Source organism: Varroa destructor, unplaced genomic scaffold (assembly GCF_002443255.2).
Source record: "Varroa destructor unplaced genomic scaffold, Vdes_3.0 BEIS01000001.1, whole genome shotgun sequence".
In the NCBI taxonomy this organism is placed as follows: Eukaryota; Metazoa; Arthropoda; class Arachnida; order Mesostigmata; family Varroidae; genus Varroa; species Varroa destructor.
This window is the reverse complement of record NW_019211454.1, coordinates 44571298-44597539: the sequence shown is the minus strand read 5'-3', so window position 1 is coordinate 44597539 and position 26242 is coordinate 44571298. Positions and strand designations below refer to the sequence as shown.

At 40.1% G+C, this 26242-nt stretch overlaps 3 protein-coding genes across 8 annotated transcripts; 1 reads left to right on the top strand and 2 right to left on the bottom strand.

The window, feature by feature from the left end:
• The first annotated feature begins 371 nt into the window (after nucleotides 1-371).
• Nucleotides 372-20164, top strand: PolE1 (DNA polymerase epsilon catalytic subunit 1). 3 transcript variants are annotated; one of them, XM_022799446.2, is made up of 26 exons: nucleotides 548-970; nucleotides 1962-2082; nucleotides 2299-2589; nucleotides 2948-3184; nucleotides 3402-3588; nucleotides 3927-4168; nucleotides 4336-5078; nucleotides 5200-5700; nucleotides 6011-6332; nucleotides 6716-6905; nucleotides 7346-7659; nucleotides 12752-12910; nucleotides 13142-13252; nucleotides 13522-13935; nucleotides 14086-14444; nucleotides 14636-14887; nucleotides 15079-15406; nucleotides 15573-15776; nucleotides 16015-16180; nucleotides 16385-16659; nucleotides 16968-17138; nucleotides 17339-17583; nucleotides 17845-18103; nucleotides 18875-19072; nucleotides 19403-19512; nucleotides 19805-20164. In XM_022799446.2, the coding sequence occupies exons 1-26, from the start codon at nucleotides 891-893 to the stop codon at nucleotides 19860-19862; spliced, it is 6537 nt and encodes a 2178-aa protein (XP_022655181.1). In that variant the 5' UTR covers nucleotides 548-890; the 3' UTR covers nucleotides 19863-20164. The 3 variants fall into 3 exon arrangements, with proteins under 3 accessions (XP_022655192.1, XP_022655181.1, XP_086833127.1); XM_086977001.1 differs by having other exon boundaries at nucleotides 596-970; nucleotides 1973-2082; XM_022799457.2 differs by lacking the exon at nucleotides 18875-19072 and having other exon boundaries at nucleotides 372-970.
• On the bottom strand, nucleotides 8234-11965 carry LOC111247925 (uncharacterized). 4 transcript variants are annotated; one of them, XM_022799480.2, is made up of 4 exons: nucleotides 11838-11965; nucleotides 11043-11436; nucleotides 9338-10626; nucleotides 8234-9096 (listed from the first exon to the last, which is right to left on the bottom strand). In XM_022799480.2, exons 2-4 carry the CDS (start codon nucleotides 11269-11271, stop codon nucleotides 8533-8535), a joined length of 2082 nt encoding a protein of 693 aa, XP_022655215.1. In that variant the 5' UTR covers nucleotides 11272-11436; nucleotides 11838-11965; the 3' UTR covers nucleotides 8234-8532. The 4 variants fall into 4 exon arrangements, with proteins under 4 accessions (XP_022655215.1, XP_086833128.1, XP_022655233.1 ...); XM_086977002.1 differs by having other exon boundaries at nucleotides 11043-11274; nucleotides 11838-11921; XM_022799498.2 differs by lacking the exon at nucleotides 11838-11965 and adding an exon at nucleotides 11812-11831.
• Nucleotides 20133-26242, bottom strand: ValRS (Valyl-tRNA synthetase). The gene is made up of 5 exons (XM_022799466.2): nucleotides 26082-26242; nucleotides 23140-24566; nucleotides 22381-22566; nucleotides 21041-22174; nucleotides 20133-20633 (listed from the first exon to the last, which is right to left on the bottom strand). Exons 1-5 carry the CDS (start codon nucleotides 26240-26242, stop codon nucleotides 20410-20412), a joined length of 3132 nt encoding a protein of 1043 aa, XP_022655201.1. The 3' UTR covers nucleotides 20133-20409.

Below are 26242 nucleotides of genomic sequence, written 5' to 3'. Positions count from 1 at the left end.
ACATATGGTTAAAAAAGCTCTTTCGGTATCAATAGCAAAGGCACTCCAGAGGTATTTGATGTATTTTTGAAAAAAGTGGCTAGAGTACGTACAGTGGTAGTTTAGGAAAAAGTCAGATGTGTCTTTGTTCCGCCGTTTAAACAGCGTCGGATTTATACGCAGGGTTGGCTACAAACTCATCGGCTCAGTGACTGGAATTTGAAAATATTTATTTTATGGACACATACAGACACGCGCTATTGAGTACGAAGATGTGCGCTGTTCAATGCCTCTATAAATAATTCTATTTTTGCGAGCCCCATACAATGCAAGAAACAAGCACGGTATCCTGGGCCTATGAGAGTTGTATTATGGTTTTAGCGAAACCGATATAATTTCTTTATTATAAGTATTGAAAACAAGTTAATGGTTACAAAAGCGTAAAAAACGTATGCATGTCGTAATAAGCTTTTCATATTGGTGACACTTGCGAAGTTGTCGAAGCAAAGCTTTATGGTGCTAATGTACTATTTCGGCCCCCTCCCCACCAATAACAATATTGTTCTTATTAATAGGGTACCGCAGACCCAATTTAAGCCATATGGTCATATTTAGCTACTTCATATGTTCGACAGCTGGAGCTGTTTTCGAAGTAGTTCCATGACGTTATATTTACCTTTGCGCATATTGGCGCCAAAGGGCGCGTACATCTACTGCAGATGGTCTTTGTAATGCCACAATAATTCAAGAATAAGCATTTTTTCGCAATATTTGTGTACATGTGACATGTTACTTCGACTTGTCTGCCTTTTCTAATCCGAACTAATAATGAGTTTGGAATGAAAGGTTAATTTTCCGTCACCAAGGTGTATTCCTTTTTTCAATAGTCAATTTCTCGTGTGAAAACAAAGATGCCTCCACCAGGGGTACCGCGGAACACTGGCCGATACATAGCCGACCGTCGCGGAGAAAACAGTACATTTGATAAAGGGTGAGCGATGGTTGTATGACACTGGACTTCAATGAGGTTTTCGGTTTATTGTCGAATAAGAGAAACAAATATTTTTTTGTCATGTTTAATCATAAATTTGGAGCGAAAAACGCTTGAAAAAGACGTTAAATTAATTCTAAACACTGGCATGTTTTAGTTGCTAATGTTGAACAGAAATATACGATAAAATCCTGTCTTTGAAGTTGTTTCTTTTTCTTTCAAGTTGGAGTTTTTTGTTACGCATTTTGTTTGGAATACTTTTTTTTGCTACTTTATCTGGGTAGCATATAAGTTCAGCGACTAAGCTAGCTTAACAGGATTGTGTTTACAGTTTAAGCTATCTATCTGTAAACCCCTTTCTATGTGCCCAGCGTTGATCGTAAATGAACTGAGAGAGCTTATTTCTTAATAAATACTTACTACTTGCTTTGCCTGTTAGCTAGTACTTGGCCCGCACGAGTAACCAGTTGCCGTAAGAATGAATGAAATAAAGAATCGATGGAGCTTTATAAAAAGCCACAGAAGGACCCCGCGACAATAGCATAAAAATATTTTCAAAGCTAATTGTTTTTGGCTTACATAATTCAGCCGGGCCCAAATGGCTAGCTGAAAAATGCAAAATTCAATATATGAACTGCGATTTTTTATGGATGTACTCTGAATATGAATCTAGCTCAAATACATTCAGAGCTCAAATTAATTTATCAATTTAAAATGTTCGTAATTCATCTTAGTCCTTGGGCGTCATAAAGGTGCGCAATAATACATATTTGAATTTAAAAAACTTACAACGTTACGTTTCCAGTGCTAGGAGAGTTGAGGTCTCTATGAAAAAAAATCCACCAACTTGATTTTTTTAGAGGGTTCGTAGTTCATTTTTTTAGTTTTTTTGGATACATGTTTTGTACTTGGAAACTTACAATGTTACATACAAAGCTAGTGATCTTAAAGCTTATAAAAAACGCCCATAATTTATTCTGCATTTTTGCAGGGATAATTCAGAGCGTCGACTCGAAACCGCACTATTCAATGACCAAATCGATGCACGCTACGGCTTCGAAAGATATTCGGAACTAACTGAGCGCATCGGGTGGATGGTAAATTTACAGCAGGTACGAGTTTTTATGATATTTTATTTTTGGTAAATGAAATCAACGAAAACGCTATGGTCACTACCAGTATAGTTTCTTGAAGCACTTTGTTCGATTTGCGAATGATTACGGGAGTTGCTGTAAAAGTTCTTTCTTTTCAAACCTCATAACCCTGGAAAATAATAATATCGTGTGTTCTTTTTAATTTCCTGTTACATGTCGCCGTTTCATGCACAGGCGGAGATACTGGATGAAGACAAGCGGCTCATCGCCGCCCTAGATTGTTATTTTTTAGAAGAAAGTGGTTTTCGATTCAAAGTCTCCGTACCGTTCAAGCCCTATATGTACGTTTTGGCTAGGCAGGGCACAGAGCAAGAGGTTACCTCCTATCTTGGTCGGAAGTTCCAGGGGCAACTGTCGGGGTGTGAACTTGTTATGAAAGAAGATCTCGATCTACTTAATCATTTGACTGGGCTTCAGCAGACATATATTAAGTGTTCGTTTGCACACACTTCTGACCTCCAGAAGGTAAGTGTTGGGCAGAAGGCCATGATAATGAATGCTATTCTTGAACACATCTGTCTTTCATTACCAAATGAAGTAGTGAAGAACTGAAGGACAGTTAAACGGTTTCGTTCTATTCCTCTAGTCTAGTTTGTTGTATTTTGGTTAAAATATTTATCTGTCGTGAGGTTCACGAATAAACGTTTATGCGTCAAGGTAGTCCAGTCCACTATATCTGATTTCAGTCCTATGTCAGATTAAACATATATCGTTACTGATCACAGCTTTGATCTTACCAACGACTCTTTTACGTAGCACCTGTTGAGTAACATAACAATTGGTGATCTTCATAAACATTAATTATTTTTCTTGTTTGAATCAGGTTAGACGTGATTTGATGCCGATAGTTAAGAAAAACAAGCTCGATAACGTTGCGACTGCAACGGTAGCTCCCACTGAACCTACCCAGAATATTCTGGACATCCGAGAGCACGATGTTCCGTATCATGTTCGCGCCAGTATAGACCTCAAATTATTCGTTGGTCTTTGGTACTCGATCCGTATGCAAGGCGGTACAACTCCAATTATATCGAAAAGAGAGGATTTGCTTACAACACCAGTAAGTAAAGGAGGAACTTCTACATGCAGCCTGAAAACTATAGAGATATATAGGTTTTAAGATGACATTAAACATTCTTGTTGGTCACTGACATGCTCTCACGTTTCCCGAAGTTACCGCTTAATTTTTTCCTATCTTTGTATTATAACAAAGTTTGTAATTTATTGTTTCAAGAATATTTAGTAACATCACATTGTTCGATCTTATATTGCACTAGGACGTGTGTGTTTTGGCTTATGATATAGAAACGTCAAAGTTGCCGCTCAAGTTTCCCGACGCTACCAGCGATCCGATTATGATGATTTCATACATGATCGACGCACAGGGCTTTCTGATCACTAATCGTGAAATCGTCGCGGAAGATGTAGAGGACTTCGAGTACACACCGAAGCCCGAATTCGAAGGTGTGTTTTCCATTATTCATTCTAGACTCGGTTTATTAGCTTAATAGTAATGACGATTGACACTAATAGACAAAAATATGGCTCATGATATGGCTCATGAATGTGAAAAAAATTTCAGAGTTTCGCGAGTTTGACCCTTCAAATTAACGTTGCTGTCAAAATTGTGTGGTCCAAGCTCTAATAGCTTTTTGAGTAAAACACACAATGGTAGCTATCGCCTCTTATGCAAATAATATTCAATTATATAATAGACCTATATTTTTTCTGTTAGAATGATCATTTAATTGTTAAGTTTTATTTATTTATTATTGACACCTGTTATGTAATTGAAATTGTAGGTCAATTTACAACCTTCAATGAAGCTAATGAAGCCGCACTACTGAATAAGTTCTTCGAACATATTCTCGATGTACGACCACTTATAATCGTTACCTATAATGGAGACTCTTTCGATTGGATGTATGTTGAAGAGCGTGCGAAAGTTCATGGCATTGACATGGGCAAGTTTATTGGCTGGAGTAAAGGTCGTGAAGGTTTTTATCTCAGCAGGCCATGTGTTCATATGGATTGTTTCCACTGGGTATGTAATATTTGAGCGTCGATTTTTCGAACTATTTCTTAAATGAATTTGTTCTAGCGTTGAATGCTGGAGGACTACTTACTTGATTTGCTTTGAGCGGAAAAAGTGTGATGTGTGGGATTCCTATGTCACATTGGTTTTTTGTCTGTTTTGTGTAATTTACGCAGGTGAAACGAGATTCGTATTTACCCGTTGGCAGTCATAACCTGAAGGCCGTAGCTAAAGCTAAACTACGTTACGACCCTGTCGAATTAGATCCTGAATTGATGGTGCAGATGGCCCAGGAAAACCCACAAGTTCTGGCCAACTATTCAGTATCTGATGCGGTTGCCACGTACTATCTTTACATGAAATACGTGCATCCGTTTATCTTTGCTCTTTGCACAATAATTCCTACGCAACCAGACGAAGTCCTACGAAAGGGTTCTGGCACTTTGTGTGAGTCCCTCCTTATGGTTAAAGCATTTGAAGCAAATATCGTGTATCCTAACAAACAGGAGAGTGTCCTGAATAAACTTTCCGAAGATGGGCATGTGCTCGATCAAGAGACGTACGTCGGCGGACACGTCGAGGCCTTAGAGTCGGGCGTATTTCGTGCAGACATCCCGTGTAGATTCAGGCTGGTTCCGCAGGCTTGCCAACAACTTATAGACGAGGTGGAAGAAACAATGAAACGAGCAATTGTAGTCGAAGAAGGCATACCATTTGACACTGTCACGAATTTCAAGGTAGTATGCGATGAGATTAAAGGCGCTTTAACTGGTCTGCGCGACTGCCCGAATCGATTGGAAAAGCCGATAATATACCATCTTGACGTTGGTGCTATGTATCCAAATATTATCCTCACAAATCGTCTTCAACCGTCGGCGATGGTAGATGAGACCACATGTGCTGCATGTGACTATAACAGGTTAGTTATATTAGAAATGTTTCTGTTAAGATTTAAATGAAACGGAAGTGAGGCAAGTAATAGTTATATAACATTATTTACAAAGTTTATACAGTAGCTACCCCCAATTATTGCTTTACAGGCCTGGGGAAAAATGTCAGCGCACGATGGAGTGGACATGGCGCGGCGAAATGATGCCCGCAACTCGTGCCGAGTTCCAACGTATACAACAGCAGTTGGAGACCGAAACCTTCTTATCACCTAGTAACCCTAAAAAACGGGTGCCCTTCCACGAACTTCCGGATGAAGATCGTGCCGCTATTGAGAAGAAACGCTTACAAGATTATTGCAGACGCGCATATTCCAAGATTCATGTCACCAAAACACAGCTTAGGAACACAACGATCTGCCAGCGAGAAAACTCGTTTTATGTTGATACGGTCAGGCAGTTCCGCGATAGGCGGTATGAATTTAAAGGGCTACTCAAAAAGGCCAAAGGGAAAGTGGCGGATGCCGTAAAAACGGGTGACGCAGCTGAAATTAAGACAGCAAAAAACTTGGAAGTGTTATATGACTCTCTTCAGCTAGCCCACAAGTGCATCTTGAACTCATTCTATGGTTACGTCATGAGGAAGGGAGCCAGGTACCATAATTATAAAATTTCGACGAATTATGTTCTCCTTTTGCAAAATGTTTAACGCCTACTACTGTGTAATAGTAGTGTAGCATACGTTCACTGTACGAGGGGGCAATGTGGAACATACTGAGGCGGTGGAGGTTCCGTCTGGGCACTAGGTTTAACAGGCACACTGTTCTAATAGAGCCATAAGTGCCAAGGTGCTAACTGAACGGCACGAACGGATCTCTCTTACCTAATCTCGCAAAAGAGAGGAACGAATGTGATCGTGTGGTAAAGATTCAAATGAGTCAATTTGCGATTTTCCTTATTTTAGGTGGTATTCTATGGAGATGGCTGGCATTGTTTGCCATACTGGTGCGGATATTATTATGAAAGCTCGAGAGCTTATTGAACAGATAGGCCGACCACTAGAGCTAGATACAGACGGTATCTGGTGCGTTCTTCCAGCATCCTTCCCTGAAAATTTTGAAGTGTTGTCGACGCATGAAAAAAAGAAAAAAGTGGTTATTTCATATCCCGGTGCCGTCCTCAACATTATGGTGCAGAAAAATAACACAAATGACCAATATTATGAACTTGTCGATCGCGAAAAGCGCACCTATAAAATTCGTGAGGAAAACTCTATCTTCTTTGAGGTAAGTAGTTAGTTGATGCAACCAGGCGTTTCCGGCTCGTTCTAAACTTTATTGAATTATGAAAAACTGGCTATATGCTCGTTTAGACTGTTCCATCTACTCTGTGCAAGCTATGCAATTATTCATGCAGTTCATTTCGTTATGCTGCGAAGCACATATCTTCTCTCAGAAAGATCTACCGCAACTTCCTGCCACTTTAAAGTATTTACAAAGCACCCATCGTGGATTCTATAATATTTCCATTTAATCCATTACATACATCCATTTAATGGTACATCCATTTAATAAAAAAAAAATAGATGTACTGTGCTAAACCTTAGATGACCATACTTAGTTATGATACCCCGTAACTGTATCTGCTTTACACTGCATTCAAAATACAGGTGGATGGCCCATACCTTGCTATGGTGCTTCCAGCCAGTAAAGAAGAAGGCAAGAAGCTTAAGAAGCGTTACGCTGTATTCAACTTTGATGGAAGTTTAGCTGAACTGAAAGGGTTTGAGGTGAAACGCCGAGGTGAATTGCAACTTATCAAGATTTTCCAGTCGTCCGTGTTTGAAGCTTTCCTTAAAGGTATGCCGTGCTTATTACGAAATATGCGCTGGTTGTAAAGACGATTTGCGCAAATGTTCGATGTGATCAAAATCTGTTACAACATTGGATGGTGGATCACCTCTATTTTTAAGTTGACCAGATTCTTGCTTTCATGTTATAATTTGAATTTAAATAAGTAAAAGGACGCAGCGGCGAAACAATTTAGTTGCTGTTGTTGGTAGGTCTGTAGCTGTACAAATTCAGATTTTTAATAATGAACCGATTGCGAGGAGTGAGGCTATCAAAATTTTTATGTGACTAACATGGCTGCTCAGAATAATGTTGCTCAGTGTACTGTCGCTCCTATATCACGTACATTTTTGTTAGCCGAAGCAAATTTTGGGTAATTTTTTTTCGCCTAGAAAAGGCAAAGAAGGGTTTGAAGTAAAGCCGTCCACCCACTCATGTTACTACACTAGGCGAGTCATTGGAAGAGTGCTACGCCTCTGTAGCAAAAATCGCGGACTACTGGTTGGACGTCCTTTACTCCCGAGCCTCGACTATGCCAGACGAAGAACTGTTTGAGCTTATATCTGAAAACCGTTCAATGAGTAAGAAGCTCGAGGACTACGGCTCGCAAAAGAGCACATCGATTTCAACTGCTCGTCGATTAGCTGAATTCCTTGGCGATCAAATGGTGAAAGACGCGGGCTTATCTTGCTGTTATGTTATCGCGAAAAAGCCAGAAGGAGCTCCGGTAACCGAGCGGGCTATTCCGCTAGCTATATTTCAGGTATGAAACCTTATCTCACCTCTTCAGGTTACCTTTGCATGGCGCACTCGGAATGACTCTATATTAGTAAATAAAAATCTTTTCAAATTAGCCGTACAAATCTGAATTCGTGGTATTAATGGCACCGCTGTCGGTCTCGTAATTTTACAGCAGGTTGCATATTGCTGCTCGACAGCCAACCAGACAAAGCCCATTCCTTAGTCTTTTTTGACTGTCTCCATATTTTTTGTGACTGTTTCTTTTCGAATATTGTCTTAACTGATTCTGTTCCTTTTTCACTACTTCTTTTTTGTTTACCTGCTTGCTTTCCCAAATTTCCTTAGGACTTCATTCACCTCGAATAAACTTAGCAATCAGCCTAAATAACGAAGGCCAATTTACGGTTACAAGGTTATTGATTTTGGCTATAGAAATCAATAATGTTTCATATACATGCTTAGCCAGAGGCTTACATTCATAAGCGAACTAGGCTTTGTAATTAACCGTTAACATTCCTTCATAAATCATAAACCGACGATGTCCAAACGGTTAACTGTGTTTTTTTTTCCACTTTCGTCCAGCGAAAACCCAAGAATTTTAGGTAAATCTACAGTAGTTTTATTTTTCAATATTTACACAATGCACTTCGGGCACCAGATACATGAATGGACGCGTTACATATACAATCAACCATTTCCTCTCTACACTATATAAACCGTACTAAAGCGATATGTACAAGGATGACATTTCATTGAAGAACTATTTGTCGGTTCGTACGCGACGACCTGTTTTTAACAGAATCGACGATCCCCCAAAAAGCGACCGTCGAAAGAAAAACATGAAAAAAAAAACGATTTTCAATTTCAAGAGATTAGTTAGTTGAAGAATAATTCCTCATTCTACGATGTTGAATAACAGCACAATGCAGCCAACCTTTAATACACTGCCATTGTGGAGAATGGCGCTGCCTTCAAAACCTTCTGCTGGCAAAATCTTTCCCATGAGGTTGTTCTGTTCGCAGATGCATGCCCTTGGTAGACCGTTTATATTACCCAATAACTCCTCATCCGGTTCGTCCTTTTCTTTCTTAATGGTACAGCCATTTGTAGTGATTCCGTTCTCTCCGTTCACTTCGCCATTCGGCAGATCGGGTCCGTCAGACGTTTCGGATTTCGGCACAACAGGTGTACTAGCCCCGGCCGCCGATAACGTATCTTCCGAATCAATGGTTTCCGTTTTTACTATAATTTCATTTTTACCCTCGAGTCGTTTGGCATCTCGTTCAGCTTTGATGGCTTGTTCTTTGGCTTCCTTCTCGTCAGTCCATCCGGTAAGGTCGACCTCTTCAACATCGCTGCCAATGGCCTGGGCAGCTGCGGCTGCTGCAGCTGCAGCCGCAAGCGCTGCCTTTTCTGCCTTCGATTTACGTCCTCGCTTCATCGGAAGCCTTTTCTCCTTCTAGAATGTTTCAAACGGGAACAGAAGAATGTTTTTTTTTACTAGGCTACAACTTGCACCAACACCATATCTACTTTTGTGTTATTTTCTTAAAAAGATAAGCTTGAATATGCGAGCTTTGCAATAGCCTCTGATCGGTATCAGCAATTTTGATATATATAGCTATCATTAGTTAGTGTCATAATTATAAATTAATAGAACATGGTTATTACTTAGATATGTGAAAACTCACGAAACTTACAATTTTCTTTTTCTCTTTAACAAGAGCTTTGATGTTGTCGGTAACTGATTGATTCTCCTTAAGTATATGCTGCACGTCGTGGTTATAGAGTACGCCATCCACATGTGTTCCATATTCACTGTAGTTGACTAGCTCAAAGCATTCCGTTACTTCATCGTAGAATATAACGGCATGTCGTGCAGAAGCATACTTGCAGTCTCCATAGTATTCAAGGTTGACATCGGCGCTGTTACACATCCCTAGTGTTAGATGGTTTTCCGTCACACAGAGCTGTGGGCCGCTTGAGCCTAAACCAGGCGTAATGAATGCCCGAGGTTGCACCTTGTCAACAACTGGTTCAGCTTTTTTCTGTTGTCTCATCTGCTCGATCATTCGGGCAGCCAATAACCGCACCGTTGTCTCCCCTAGGTCATCCACTGTTACATGCTCTAAATCAAAAATCCGCGAATTCATAGAAATAACCCCACCTAACCAATCGTGCTGCTCACGACGTTTCCGTGCGGCCCGATACATCGACTTGATGTGGGGAGGTATAGCGACCCGAATTACATCAGGTTCTATTCGACGCTTCTTGTTGAATGGTGGATCCTTTCGTGAATTTTTATGGAAAAAGTCCAGCATGACCTTTTGCTCGGTAACAGACTGACAACAATACTCGTCCCATAACCTCACCCGTTCCGAATGTCGATCTGACGTCATCTTGTCGTCGACCGCATGATGCGGATGGTTTGGGCACATCCACCGCGATAGGGGCATCATTGTTAGCGGGGGATCGAGACAGTCAGCGTGGAACATCAGTGGACAGTAATCACATTGGATGAGTGGGCCAGCGCGCGACGATCGATCACAGCCAAAGCACGTTCTTACCGGTGCAGGTACAAGACCACGGTCGAGGCGGGCCAGCTTCATTTCTCGTAACCGTTTTTTTGTCGGTTTGCCGCACCCTGAAAACACGTATGGCAGCGATACTTCTTTACTTAGTTGAAATTCCTCCGAATTATCCTTCTCGACCGCTTTGAGCAGCATTTTAAATGCTCGACTTAGCAAGGGACGATCGGAATCTTCATGTTCTTCGCAATCGAGTTCGTCTTCTGGCTCAACCTCGGCTGCCGGTCCCAAAGCTACAGCTGCCGCAGTCGATGTACAATTAAAGCAGGTCCATTTGGCCACTGGCAAATGGTCATCATCAAGAGGGGGATTGTGGCATAAGGTATGAAAGCAAGAATTGCACCGTGAGCAGCACACAACATCCCCACACTCACCACAAGAAACACATTCTCGACTTGAACCTGGCCAACAGAAAAAGAGATCAGGAAAAAACAGGCGGCTTCGTCATTAGCAACAGAATTTTCTTGATAGGCAGGTTTAGAGGGTTCACGATTTCCATGTTATGACCAGTAAAGTACACCTTTATCACATTCATAATATAGACAACAGACACATTTGACAAGATTGAATGTTAGTAATTATTAAACGATCCTGATCGCCGTCATATCTTGGAAATATTTTATATACATTTTGCAGGAATGCGATTAGGAATTGTTTACTAGTAATTTTATTTAAATGCAATGGGACAGCATTTAAGCATACAATTCATTTTGGATAAACAGCACTATATCTCACACATGGTTTAATTTTTTTTACCTAATTCGAGTCTCTAAAAAAAGAACTCTGTATATTTGATAGCTATTACGTTATCACTTACCAACAATAAGTATATTATTTTTTTTCTTCTTGCTTTCCTTTCGTGGTGAAGATATAAGGCTAAGAATTTGGGGCATCAATCCTTCTTGAGGATCCCACTGCACGACAAAGTCCGATTTTTCATAGCGTTCGTCACGACGACTTGGTTTTGCCACTGCCACGGGTGCATCGGGCTCGGGGCTTCGCGATGAGCACGGCTCCTCAGGGCTATTTGTTTTTCGTCCCGACATCTTCTACAAGTCAATGTGTTCAAAAATGCACGCAGTCATAGAGAAGACCGGTTGGCACTACTCGACAATTTGGCACGCAAATTTATTTTTCTGAAAAGCTGTTAAGCTCTCAAGGAACCTTTTCACACTTGAAGTAAATTTTCGTAATAGATAATAGTCCCTCCCCTGCAAAGAAAAATATTAAACTTTATTGGATTTATATTTTCGTAGTAGACTCTGTTATCGACAATTTAGTAAACTAATTTCGCTATAAGTCATTAATCTACTCAAAAGGCATTGCAAAGTTTTGTATGAGCTGCGATATGCATACGCTCTAATCCATATTTTTTCAAATTTATTTAGGCTTTTTAAAAAGTCGAAATATTGCTCAAAACAATTAAATTACTTGGTGTTCTAATTTCACGCAGTCGTTGTGAAGATTGGAAACTTGATACATTTACATATGAAGTCTGTTTCGAACATGACCACTTGTTTATGTGATATTTCATAAATTCTTTTTTGATTAACAGCTTAATTTACGTCGGTTTTAAACCCAGTTACCCGTTTTGTATTTTTAGCTCTCTTACCCGAACCACTATGCCCGTGATGTAATTTAATCACAAAGTTGTATTTGACACCGCACAATTTAAGAAAATTTCGGCGCCATCTTTGTAAACACAACGAAGGTACCGCAATAGTACCAAGTGTGGTACGCTTTCTGCTGCTGTTAGTCTTATTCTTTGCACGGGCAAAAATAAGTGCTTAATCGAATTAAGACTCATTGCTGAACGATTCAATGTTATGTAAGCATATAGTATAGTGGAGGTTTTGTGAAGATGCGAAGTTGAAACTTAATTGTGGTTTCAAGTTAAAATCATGCATGGTACTCTTTAGATGTCCGCTATTTTAGAGGCCGGGAAATATGAACATGTGTTGATCCTCTTTTGTAGCAGAACAAAATCCAAGTTCTCAGTAAAACTTGATTTGAAAAGAAGCTCTATATCTTAAAAAAAACCGTTAAATATAATAGGTTTTGTATTTGAAGTCAATTAGAAACAAGCATAAAGTACTGACGTGTTTTTTAGCATTAGGTTGAATTTAACACGCATATTTGAAATTTTTAATACGCAGCGTTTGACTTAATAATTACTAAGATTTAAATCTAAGTTTTAAGAAATATTTCATAGAGAACATAGGAAACGGATAACAAAAGTTTTTTGAGGATTTATAACGGGTATGATTTGATTTCCAAGTATGCATGGGCGTCAGAACCCGATTTCCCGTTATTGGACACCTTTTAAGGGCCCAGTAGACAAAACACTCACGAATAACGTTACAAGGTTCGAATGATGTTACTTTTGGGCCAAGGCCCGAAAGCTTATAAGGAAGCAAAAACAACAAATATATACATTTTTTAATCAGTAGCGACTGCATGTGCCAAGTCGATTAGATCAACATTTTTTGTACTGATTTGTATTTTGCTGATTGCTACGTCTAATAGGCTGAGCCCGCGGTGCGACGTCGCTTTCTTCGCAAGTGGCTCAAGTGTTATGGCGAGGATGAGTTGGATATTCGGAGTATTCTTGACTGGCATTATTATATCGAGCGGCTTGGTTCCGCTATTCAAAAAATCATCACCATTCCAGCCGCTCTACAGCAGGTTGGTGGAATACTTAACTGGAAACTGTACCTTCTGCATTTGGCTTTATTATGATTCAGTATGTATTTTTTGTCCTGTAGATTTGAACGATTTATTATACATTCAACGAAAGACTATTCGCATGTAGCTATTTAGTGAGATTTAGCGTAAGTGAAAGCATTTTACGATTTTATGCATAGCAAACATGTATAATGAGCACATTGCTGTGTTGTTTAACTGTGTAACGACTAGGTCCGGAATCCAGTTCCACGAGTATCCCATCCACCGTGGCTTCATAAAAGGCTCCTTGAAAAGGATGACGTACTTAAGCAAAAGCGGATCAACGAAATGTTTCAAACAAAGGTCCTTACGTAAACTAAGAGCTACAAATCTAAATTCTTTGTTGTATTGACTCAGTATGTGTCATTACTTAAAAGTGCACTCCAAGCAAAACCTTGTAGTAAATATTCATATACCCGTTTTGATGCACTTAAAACTGAAATTCAACCTTACGGCACCATGAGAAAAAGTACTGGAAAATATTAAATACACAAAACACCATAAAATAATTGCATAAGAATATGAAAAAACTTATTGACTTGTTTGCTTTATTGATTGCTGTAAGCCAACAGGAAAAGGACATAGAAGATCTTTGTAGCCCGGGCACGTCATCTGAAACTCGCCCAGTGGTTGCTACAGTAACGCGCAAAAGGGCCAGAGACGAGGATAATATCGAGAATATCGGTCGTCATTGGAGGGAGGTGTTAGGGAACCCACCCCCGACGGGAAGCACGAATGAAGAGCTCGCCAAATGGATCGATTTCCACAAGCGCAAGTGGACTTACCAAAAAAATCAGAGGGACCAACTAAAGAAGCTTACTAAACGTGTTGCCCGTGCATCTGCTATACCGACATCACCCACGGCCACTCAAGTGGCTAAGCGGACCAGACTTGGTGGCACTAATGGCGCAGGTATCAACACACTTGGGAATTTCCTACGTAAGGCTCAACAGACACTCCTCAACTCACCCTGGCAAGTGATTCAGGTAATAGCAGCATATCATACAAACGTTTTCCCAAAAAAAAGATCTCAGAAAAACAATCTTTAAAAGGCATGTGCATTTATTTACCAAATGTTTATGTTAAATGCGTATTGTATGTTTATCGATTAGTGACTTGTTTCCTTTAAATTATAGGTTTGCGAAACAGGCCGTCCAGGGATCTTCAAGCTTTGGGTGCTACTAGGTTCTTTGGAGCTGCGGCAGATACGCCTTGTTGTACCCCGCATCTTCTATGTCAATCAACGTTACCCGAAAGATAACGAAGAATCTCCGATTTATCGGAAGGTAATGCGTCATTTACCACGTGCGCATCAAGTAGCTCATCTGTATGAGTACGCGATTGATGAAGGGGTGTACATTCACAATAACGACGATATCGCTGCGGAGCTCGCAAATCCGTATATCGAGGGGATATACGAGACACAAGTGCCTCTTGATTTCCGACTTATTGTTACGCTCGGCTGTGTGACGAAGCTTAACAAGCAGTATTACAGGTATGGCTACAATTTGGGGGTATAACTATCATATAAAATTCTATTATGAGGGTACATTTGCGCTATCCGCAGCATAGACGTTGTCACAGATGAACGTTGGGTATGATATTCAGAGGTAGAACGGAAGGATGACGAAGAAGATCCATCAGCAAGGATTCTAAAAGTATCATCGGATCCTTATTGTTTTACAGGCACTATGTTGGGGAGTCGAACGATACTTTCGACATGCGTCATTTAGAAATGTGCACCCTAGCACAAGTGGATTATCTCGAAGGGCAATGCATGAAATACGTATTTTTGTATCAACATCGGGAGGCGCAAAAGCAACTCTTGGCTCTATTCATTCCCGTGACAAAACGTGCCTGGCTTTTTACAGTGGATACTGTGAAAACGAATCAAATACCTAATTTGACCAATATGTATAATCAAGAAAGAGCAGCCAAGTAAGTTACTAATCGCACGAAATATATGTAATTACATTTAAATAGAGCAGTACAGAACTTTATAAAATCTGATAAAATTTTTATCGAGCTTAGCTTCGCGAAAATTCGATGTACCTAGGATACACAAAGTATTTAAGATATGTGTTAAAGAATAACTCATTCTCGCTTGCATTTGTCATGCGTACAAATAGGATCGATCGCGGTACTGCTGAAAATGCGATTTCAGGACCCGACTACACGTTTGAGTCTTCAGCAGAATCTGATGTTCGTGTAGTTTATAAGGCAATTCAGCGTCAACTACAGCTGTACCTTACTGAAAAACGAGGACCTACACTCCTTGCCGTACAAAGCGCCCTTGATGCGGCAGATCTGGCAGTGCTTATGCCGCAAACTAGCGAGTTTCCTATGGTGCGACTTCACGTTCGAGATAGCGTAAAGATGTTTGATCATCTGCAGTGGCAACGACTGGGGAGTAAGGCTGCCATCAAACATTTCCTCAATGTTGAGCCCGCCCTTCATGTGAGTTGCGTTCTCACCTAACCGCGCAATCAAGCTTGCGAAACTATTAAACGCTTTTAGTGCCGTAGCGCAAAGATTTGAGCTGCAAATAAGATCAACAGTTATTAGTACATGCAAAGTACTTTGGCGCAAACTAATATGTCGTCGCTAAAAAATTGAATTCTAGGGCCAGCTCGAACAATGCCGCTACCTACATGTGCCGATCGGCAATCTGCCAGCGGATGCAACCAAATTCGGCTGCGATATTTTCTACGCACGAAATTTGCTCAAGCAGAATTTTGTTTGGTGGTGTTCAAACACTGACCGTCCTGATCTCGGAGGGAAAGAGGCCGATGATAATCGCAGCCTCGAGCATGAACTTCATCTTGAGGTAGACAACAACCATATGACCTGGCTAGGCAATATAAAGCTTGTTTATTTTACTAAATTTTAGGTATACAATCTGACGAACTCCGCCATAACAGACATGTATTTATTATGAGTTTCTTCGCGACGTCTTGAAGAGCGTTACTTATTGGTCACTAATTGGAGCATTTTGGAAACGCGTTGTAGCGGGTGAGTCGTACAAAATTAGAAACTATACAAATAATGCCTAAATGACTTATCAGGCGAATCATGAAGGAGCGTACACAAGTGCTTGTGTTGAATTGGAATTGCATGGATTATTCGTGACAACCATACTTCAGGCGCATACCCTTGCCGAACTTGAGGGTATCTGCAGCAACATTGCCTTTGACGCCGTACAAGTGCAGAGCGTTCAGGATATGGTTCAAGGTTAGTGTTTGTTCCTGCTGTGGGCTTTACTGTCACCGTAACTTCCAGTATATATAGTAAAGTGAAGATTAAATTAAAGTAATTCTTTTGATTTTACACATCCCATCAAGTCAAACATTTTAGTCTATAAATGAAAACAACACACGATTAGCGTTTTGGCTATTCTCATGTTTACAAACAGTTCTTGCTACAATATGTCGACAGGAGGCACGGAAGCTGGACACACCGTGTCTGGTTATGACGAATCATCGCAATGTGCAGGTGCATTTCGAATTCTTCGTCAGATGGTTTCTGCCTTCATGAAAGATGTGGCGGTTTACAAAAACGTCTTTGCAGATCAGCAGCTGCTGCATCTGTTCCGGTGGCTGAAGGATCCACATTCACTGCTGTATGAACCCTCATTGAAGCGTATTGTCGATAATTTTATAGGAAAAATGTTCCACCAGCTTGTTGCCGAGTTTCATCGCCTTGGAGCCAAGGTATGAATGTACAAACTGATGTCAATTAAAGCAGGACAAAAAGTCCCCAAGTAGAATTGTATAGAGCAGTACATTCGTCCTGTTTAGAACTGTAGGTATACTCAGTGTACTACTTCTTAACACAATCTTAGACCACCAGTGCGTGGGTTCTATGTAAAGAATGAAATTTTCAAATAACGTGTGTTTAACCCATCTCCACGCTATTCAGTATTTTACATGTACACTTCTTAGCTTAATGATTTTCTAGTATACTTGTCTAAGCTTTTAATGCCTGCGTTGTTAAACGTGCGCTCGTGTATTCAAAATAGGTGGTTTATGCCAACTGTTCTCGAGTTATCGTCTGTACTAAACGCCGAAGCATCGAAGACGCTCTGTCCTATGTCGATTTTGTTATTAATTCTATGCGAAACAAGGAACTATTTCATAGTATAAATCTGACTGTAAAGCAAGTCTACAAACTGTTGCTATGGATGGACCCGGTACGTTGCTTACTTATCGATCGTTTCATTAAATGATATAAGTTTTGGATGAATTAAAAACTATTCTTTGCCACTCATATTTTTCAGTTCATTTCATTTAATCATAGTCATTGAGCTAAGGGCTGACATTGGATTGGCCAAGAGTCATCAACTTCACCAAAATATTTTATTGAACATTTTATAACCTATTTCACTTCTAGTCTAACCACGGTGGAGTTCAAGAAACGGAAGATTCGGAAGATGAAGTTAGAATGCTGTGGAACATGAGCAAGTTCTTGTCGACACCCTCGCTCGAAGAGAGCTTCAATATGATGGTTGGGGGATATATTAATGCTTTATATCAACATCTGCACGGTCAGGAGCCCGGGTCGATGGATAATGCCCAAGAAACCATGAAGTTCGTTGACGCGCTGATTAAGGACGAATTTGCACAGAGTCTAATGAGGTAAGTCCCTCGTAGGCGGGAATGGAGAGGTTGGTAGTATAATATTCATTCAGTTAGCTCAAGAGCATGTGGAGAAAAACGTTCTAAAAGCTGTTTTGATTATAAACTTGTATCAAATAATTTTACGCTTTCTGTATAGTATATTTAATATCGCAGGTACAATTGTTATACAAGTATTAATTGCACAACTCCTAATGATCCCCACTGACCAACTATTTTATTACTATTAAAAGTCTCTTCTTGCTAATTTTTAATCCTTAGCTTGACGAAAAAGCTGCACGACAAGTACCCGACAGGAGAGTTTCCTAGAAATGCTATGATGAGACCCACCATTTCGCGAGTGTATTCGCCGTCACTTGAATTTGTAAAGATGGTGACCCGAGCGCTGTCAATCGACTCCAATATTTCTGAATACATCAACAATAAGCTGAAAAGAGATCTACTAAAACTTTGCGGCGTCGGAGCCTTTTCAGAAATCGCTCAGTGGAATGATCCCTGCCTTTCATTTACCCTCTCTCAGGTTTGGACAGACACCAGCGTCGTTATCGGCGTCTTTCTGGTTATCATGTGTACAAAAACGTGGCTTAGAGTTATTGAATAGATATGAAGAGTGCGCAAATAGGCTTAAATGAATTTCTTGCCGATTAGAACTTTGAGAAAATGTATCTCGATGCCCCCAACAATTTAGCAAATCATCTCTCTATGTACAAAAAGTTGCAAGTTTATCTGCTACTGTAGAAATTACATACGCGAAATTTGTCAGACCCAGCCCAAAAATACAGCTGACTTACACTGGGGTTTCTAAAAACGGTAACTTCATTGTCTACTACCCGTAGAAAAAGGGCTTTTCTCGATTTTAGTCAAACTGGCGTGGAAACTTTTTACGTAATACACTACGTTTATTACATACATATTTATATATTATAATATGCTCGTTGACAAGTACACCCAGCAGCAGGCAAATTGTAAGCCATAAAGTTGCGCTTCACGTATTGTTGATGTGTGTTTCTGTATTACTCCTAAAAAATATCACGCGAAGTTCGGCAAATAGCGCCGGCTCGAGTAGACATGGAATGCTAGAAAAATCGATTCTCTTGGCTTTAATATATGCAGAGCAAAATAATATTAAGCAAGATCTGTCATTATTAAGCAAAACTCCAATAATAATACTGCCTCGTCATATCAAAGGGTTTATTTCTGATTTTCTCGACGAAACACAACTGACATCAACAGCAAGTATGGTAGCATTTTTAAACATTTATCTTTATGCTTGGAAAATTCATTTATGCAGGTAATTTGCACCCATTGCAATAATGTCCGCGATATCGACCTTTGTCGTGACGCCTTCATGGCAGAAGGCGAATGGTACTGTCCGATGTGTGAAGCCAACTATGAAAAAAGTTACATTGAAAGTCTTCTCGTCGACTCACTTCAGGCGATAGCAACCGCTGAAGTTTTGCAGGATGTACAATGTACTAAGTGCAACATGGTGGGCAGAGAGAAAACGTGAATTAGCTAATTTATTAGTGCCATTATCATCACAATCATTATTTTAGCTGGTCCAAGTCACTGTTTAGTCTAAAAGTCGCTGGTTAGAACTAAAGAGAATCGGCATGTTCATATGCTATGAAATACAAGTTGCTTATCTAGATTTATATTTTGTAAATCGGTGCGCAAAAAACTGAAAATCCTATCTAACTAGCAATCTTAGTAGGACTAGCACTTATGAAACACATACAACATAGTACGCATTCGGTTTTTTATGTACTACCTTGGCAAAGTAGCGAGGATGATTGAAACACTATTTCCTGTATTACAGATCAAGGAAAACAATATGAGTCGTCATTGTGAATGCGCAGGCTATTACAAAAACCTCAATGATACCACAAAGGTCTGCGAAAAGTTAAACACCTTCGTGGTAATGGCCAAGTGAGTGCAACATTACGTAAATATCACTAACGAATATGCAAATAAAGTGAATGTACGTATAACAAATATGTGAACACTGACCAGGATATGGGTGTGACTATTAAATATCTAGTCTAAACAGTGTCTCGGCATCACTGTACCGTAAACGATCTAACTAAATCTTTGATCGATCGTAATAGGGTAGAAAAATAAAAGGCGCCAATACTGTCCTAATTTTTCGTAACCTTCTTTCGAAAAACCTGACCTGCCTACGTATGATCCATTTCTCACTTCAAGTCTTTCGCTTTTTCAGGACATTCAAAATGGATGTTCTTCTGGAAGCCGTCGAATGGATGTGCGCTATGAACTAGGAAAAAATATATATTTGGTCGAAACAACACTACGAGTTATGCAGATCACCTTACAAACAGCAATAGCTAAGATACCTTATCCGAGAAAAAACTTCTCGGAGCTTTGCCCTCTGACAGCCCGCCCGCACGTAATGTAAAAAATATGTGATTTCAGGCTGAATGTAGGTGGTGCTCATTTTTCATGATGTTAACAAATATCGACTACTTATTGTATCTATGCCAATATAAGTTGGTTCTGTTTGCATAGGCGACACAAAGAAGCTATACTAATGGAGCTGTATAAAGCTGATTTATTAACAAAATTAATATGGTCTTCATTCATGAGTTCAAGCCACATCGAATGATGAGCGTTTTGTACGCGGTGCGTAGGAAGCAAACGTCATTCCAACTTTTCCGCTATATGTCGATGGAGCCTGTAATTGAATTTCGTTTCCCTGGTGCAACCAGTGTGAATTCTAGCATACTGGTCTTTATCTGTTTAAATTAGTAAGTAATTATCACTTTTATAGTGTATAAAGTTTTTTTTTTAGTTTCATTAAAGGAGTTACTAGTTGTCTCCCATTACGGTTAAGCAACGGATGGAGTCCGTGATTCGCTTAAGCTCCTCATTGATGTCATTGCATTTGTCAAAATTTGACTTCTGCACTTCCAGAGGAACCTTGTCAGCATAATCCGTTAAAGCCATACTTTCTTGAAGCTTGGCCAAAGATTGTTTAAGCACACTTTCTTTCTTTGACAATCGCTCTTTCTCCTTAGCAGGATTAACCACACCTTAAATGAACAAAATATTTCCTATTTAGCACTAAGGCTCTTCATTATTTTTACAGGTACTATGATAAAATGATAAAATAATTGGTTTTCAATATGCTCCAATATGTTCATAGAATATATTCTTAAAACTATGTCAACTGAATATTAACAATATCTTTTTGGCACATTAAGAATTAAAGTCAGAAAGTTTTGAGACCGTTTTTCTTCTTGTCGGATAGATTGACCGTAGCTCCTAAGCTAATTGTCGGTACTGTTAGATAATCCTAGACTCAATCGCAGACTCAATGGATGAACTTAATTTGAACAAGTAACATAGAGCACTGTGATGAAATGCGTGCGAACATGAAAATACTATAGTAAACAAGCATGAAAACTCATTAATATTATTAAATGCAAACTCGACCTACCTTTGAGAAGTAGATGGGCCTCAGCATTCCCGATGGTAGTAATTGCGCACCCTTCAGGTGGGGTTTGTACCACCTGGCATGAGAGTGACGTTGTTAGAGTGATTATCGTAATGGCGTGTTCGGTAACAACCCTTGCCGTATCCTCAGGACATTTAACGAATAAATCAACTTTTTGAGCACGAGTCAAGTTGTAATCTGAACGCATCGACCGAACTTTATGCACAAGATCTAGCACAAAGGCAACATCTTTCTCGATCTGCTCGTCGCGACCACCGGGCACCTCGGACTCGAGAGGATAGGAGGCAACACAAATGGATGGGGCATCGTTTAGACCTCGAGGCAGGCGCTGCCAAAGTTCTTCAGTGATAAATGGCATCATAGGATGCAATAAACGCAGACCAGTGTCGAGACAAATATACAATGTTTGTACTGCTGCAGTTTTGGCAGCGTCACTCTCAGATTGGAACACAGGTTTGAGCGATTCGAGATAGACGTCACAAAGCTCATATAGCCAAAAGCTATAACATGCCGTTGTTGTCAATGGGAAATCGTATTCTGTTAAGCCCTTGTTAGCGTTCGCGGCAGCAAAAGCCAGCCTTGAAAGAATCCACCGATCCATAGGAAGGCGTTCACTGGGGCTGTCCGGTGGTTTAAAATCAGCTCCTAGGTACGTTAATGCAAACTTTGTGGCATTCCATAGCTTATTGCAGAAAAAACGATATCCTTCAACACGATTAATATCAAGGTTGATATCTCGACCCTGACTCATGTGCGCGCACAAGGCGAATCGAAGAGCGTCCGTGCCACACTCAGGAATTCCTTTCGGGTAGTCTCGTTTCTGGCCCTCCTTTGCCTTGCTGATCTCATTTGGGTCAAGGTTCGAATTATCTAAGGTGGCCTGAAGCCTTTCCAACGTGATACCTTTGATCACATCAAGAGGATCAATTACGTTGCCAAGCGATTTGCTCATCTTTCGTCCATGGGCGTCACGTACAATTGAGTGCAGAAGCACCTCTCTGAATGGCAGCTGACCCAGTAGTTTCGTTCCTAACATAACCATGCGCGCTACCCAGAAGAAAATGATATCGTGACCAGTTTCAAGTAGCGAGCCGGGGTAGAATGCCTGTAAATCGACTACAAAATTAAACATCTTACAAAGTTAGGCGTTTCGATATTCTTCACAATCGAACGTCTGTGTCAGTCCATTGGGTGAGTCACACTTCAGCCCGTTAACGAATCATTAAGTATATGCCTCTAACTTATGCCATGGCTTGCAACTAAGCCTTTCGTATAGGTGATGGGCATACATACTTCACAACTAGAAAAATGTTTTCACTCACTTGTGGCGTCGGGCCAGCCGAAAATTGAGAAGGGGAACAAGCCTGAGGAAAACCACGTATCAAGGACATCTTCATCTTGTTCTAGGATAATCTCCTCTAATGCTACTTTGAATTGGGCAGCGGCTTTACTCAGTGCTTCATCCCTCGTTCGACCACTAATCCAGTATTCGTTTGAGTTCCACGAACCTGGGTGAATTCGAATGAGATGATAAAAATTAGGAAATTGTGTTGTACGGGCCGCGCTCCTTTAATTAAAAAATCTTTCGTTACATAACAAGTAAATCCTTTATTTAAATCGACAGTAGCATCATTGTTGCTATCTTAGGGTGCACTTATAAACGGAGAGGTGTACATAGTGCATAAAGCCCCCATAAGTATGCTCCCTTATACTTTTCAAATAATTTTTAAGGTTACCAAGACAAGAATGGATTGACGAAGCCAGAGCTGTAAAATCTTATCGATCTGTAAAAAATTGCATAGCTAATGCTTTTTGCCGTAGATTTTTCGTACTGCTTAAACCACATTTGAAGTGGCATGAATCACTTAGATGTAACGATTTCTCAGCTCCATTGCCTACACATAAAAGAAGATCTGAGCTAATTATCCGATTGCCAATTAATAAATTGGTACCACATTAGAATTCGCACTAACCTAGCAGCTTTAGTGATATTGTCTTTGCGTTAGCACCACAGATACTAGACATTAGTTATCAGTGTGTCTAAAATGAAGATTGAGAAGTCTCATTCCACAAATACATACCCTCCGGATTAGGTTTGCTCTTAAGCGTGACATAGTAGGCAGGAATACGATGTCCCCACCACAACTGTCGCGAAATGCACCAGTCCTGAATGTTTTCTAAAAAATAGTTCCAAATCTTGATCTGTGGCTCGGGAACAATTCGTAGGGTTCCCTCTTTGACATCATTTACAGCCTGAGCAGCCATTTCTTTGCAATTAACGTACCATTGCACTTTTAGAATGGGCTCAACGATATCCTTTGACCGGGAACACATAGGAACGACCATGGGATTGTCCTTGGTCTCTCGGTACAGTCCAAGTTTTTTAAGTTCCTCGAGTACGGCTTTACGGGCATCGAAGCGCTTCATACCTGAAAACTTGCCACATCCTGCGGAAATAACACCATTTTCATCCATAATATTTATAAATGGCAGGTTATGCCTTTTCCCTACTTCATAATCGGTATAGTCGTGGGCGGGAGTAATTTTTACGGCACCCGTACCGAAGGTCATATCGACAAACTCGTCGCAGACAATCGGTAATTTGCGCTCTACAAACGGGTGGATAACCGACTTGCCATGGAGATGCTTGTAGCGCTCATCATTTGGATGGACAGCAACAGCCGTATCGCCAAGCATCGTCTCAATACGAGTAGTGGCAACTACGATCTCATCATCGCTTCCCTCGATTTTATACACGAACGAGATCAGAACACCAAATTCAACCTTATCCTTATACCCGGGAACAAACAGAAGAGTTCGTCCCGGCAGCTCCTTCTTGTCAACCTCTACATCAGAGATGGCTGAGCTAAGTGCGCACGACCAATTCACGAGACGGTTCGCCCGATAGATCAGATTTTCCTCGTGTAATCTACAAAATGCTTCAGTCACGGCTTTACACATCTTCGCGTCCATCGTGAAGACGGCTCGAGAGAAATCGACTGAACATCCTAACGCCTTGAGCTGGTCATAGATACGGTCGGCCTTCTCGTCACGCCACTTCCACACTTCCTGAATGAAACGCTCGCGCCCAATGACATGTCGGGTTATACCCTGTTCACGGGCAAGTTTTTTCTCGACTACAACTTGCGTGGCAATGCCGGCATGGTCACAACCCGGATTCCACAAGGTAGTTTTGCCCTGCATACGATGCCAACGAGTCAAAGTATCTTGAATGGCTGATGTTAGCGCATGTCCGATATGCAGGGATCCCGTAACGTTAGGGGGTGGGATGACGATAACGAATTTTCCCTTGGAGTTTTCGGCGAGGATATCAGGACTATTATATTCTGGCTTGAAAAATCCCTGCTTCTCCCACCAGGAATACCACTGCGCCTCTACGTATTGAGGACTATAGGAATCAGGCATGGCACCAGAAATATCCTTCTTATCACCTGGTGCAGTCTGTTTCTCATAGATAATTGTACCCTTGGTTTCTTTTGGCTCTTTTCTGAAATTCAAACGATGCTGTCGATTATTAATTTATTACTGTATTTAATATTATCTTATTATCAATCTACTAATCTATGCTAATATTTAAAAACATCATAGCTCATATAGACGTAATTGGCCCCGGTACTTGTCTTTCAGATAAGTCAGATGTATATTGGTATTCGAGGCAAAGAGGAATTAATGATTACAGTTGACCAAGCAGGAGATAAGGATGAAGTTGAAAAAGGTATATATATAGTGAGAATTGTCGAAGATCAATGGAACGTAGTTTTAAAAATTGTGTATGGTGAATTATAGTAAATTGAGCGCAATGAACATAAAGCAACTAGAAATATTAATTTTGAAAAACAACATTCGAAATAGATAGAACAAGTAAAAAATTTAATATGCGATGCTATTGCTTTTTCGTTAAAAACGGAAATAAATATTTAACGCGACCATAAAAAAAAATTACGATGAGAACATTGTCACACAAAAGGCCTTGAGAGCCCTTTGTGTCTAAAAGTAAGAGATCAGTCTAAAGGAACAAGAATACAGTATTGTGTAATTACTAAGTAAAAAACTACCAAATGTCGAAATTAAATCACAGATTGTTATGGGAATGTACAAAGACATTGCTGTCTGATAGACTTAATATATTACTCTCGATGCGTAAATGGAAAAAGAACTTTTCACAATAAAGGTTTTCGGTGGGCCAGTTATAGGTTTCCTGGTGTGATGCAATAGGACCCATATTGTGTCAGACACTTGACACTGTGTTTGATCCAAATAAGAGCCAATTAAATCGAAGACGTGCAGTGCTCGACCGAAAAATTACTCATAAAGCTAAAACGGTGTGCAGCTTTGCCTGGCAGTCAATGGCTTTACCGTTTATTTATAATAAGACAAAGATGGCTAGTACAACTTTGTTATAGAAATGTCACAAATAAAACTTGAAGTTGGTAGGATAAGACACATTTCAGACAATCAGTCTAGTATCCGCTCAAACCAAAAAAATCAATTGCATGTTCACTTACATGAATATTAAATTTCTAAAGAATTACAAAGGATATAACGAAAAAATAAGCATACACTTATATATTAATCTTGTTCATTCCAATTAGTGAAATACCTAATTGTTTCAGGATGTTCTCATGTTCTTTTTTTGCTGACAACTTTTGTCATTTGTAAATTAGGTGTAGATAGAACTCGACTTTCTCTTTAGCTCATAATCGGATTGTACTCTAAGAGAAACAGTGGCAAGACAAAGGAATCATAACTGCATATAGAACCAATCTAAAAAAAGCGCAGGTCAAAAAAGGCATGCACTGAGAACCTAACTGAACTTATTCGTTTACCCTGTCAAAGAAGCTCGGTTGATTCTGTACCGGATAGTTAGCATATGGCTTCCGATGCTTTAGCATCGTTACACGATCAACTAGTCTGGGCAGTGTCTGCACTGTTAAGAGGGGTACCTAGCATATGCATTATCGCTACGAATATATATTATATCTATGTTTTCTAATGAACGCACTTATCCTTTTTAGTGGCACTCTTTTCTCCGTCGCCTTTTTTCGCCTGCTGTTCTTTTTGCTCTTGAAGTTTCTTTTGTTTCTCCTGGAATTTCGCAAGCTTTTCAGCTTTTTTGGCCTCAGCCTTTAACTGCTTTTCGGTTTTTTCGTGCTGTTGCTCCAT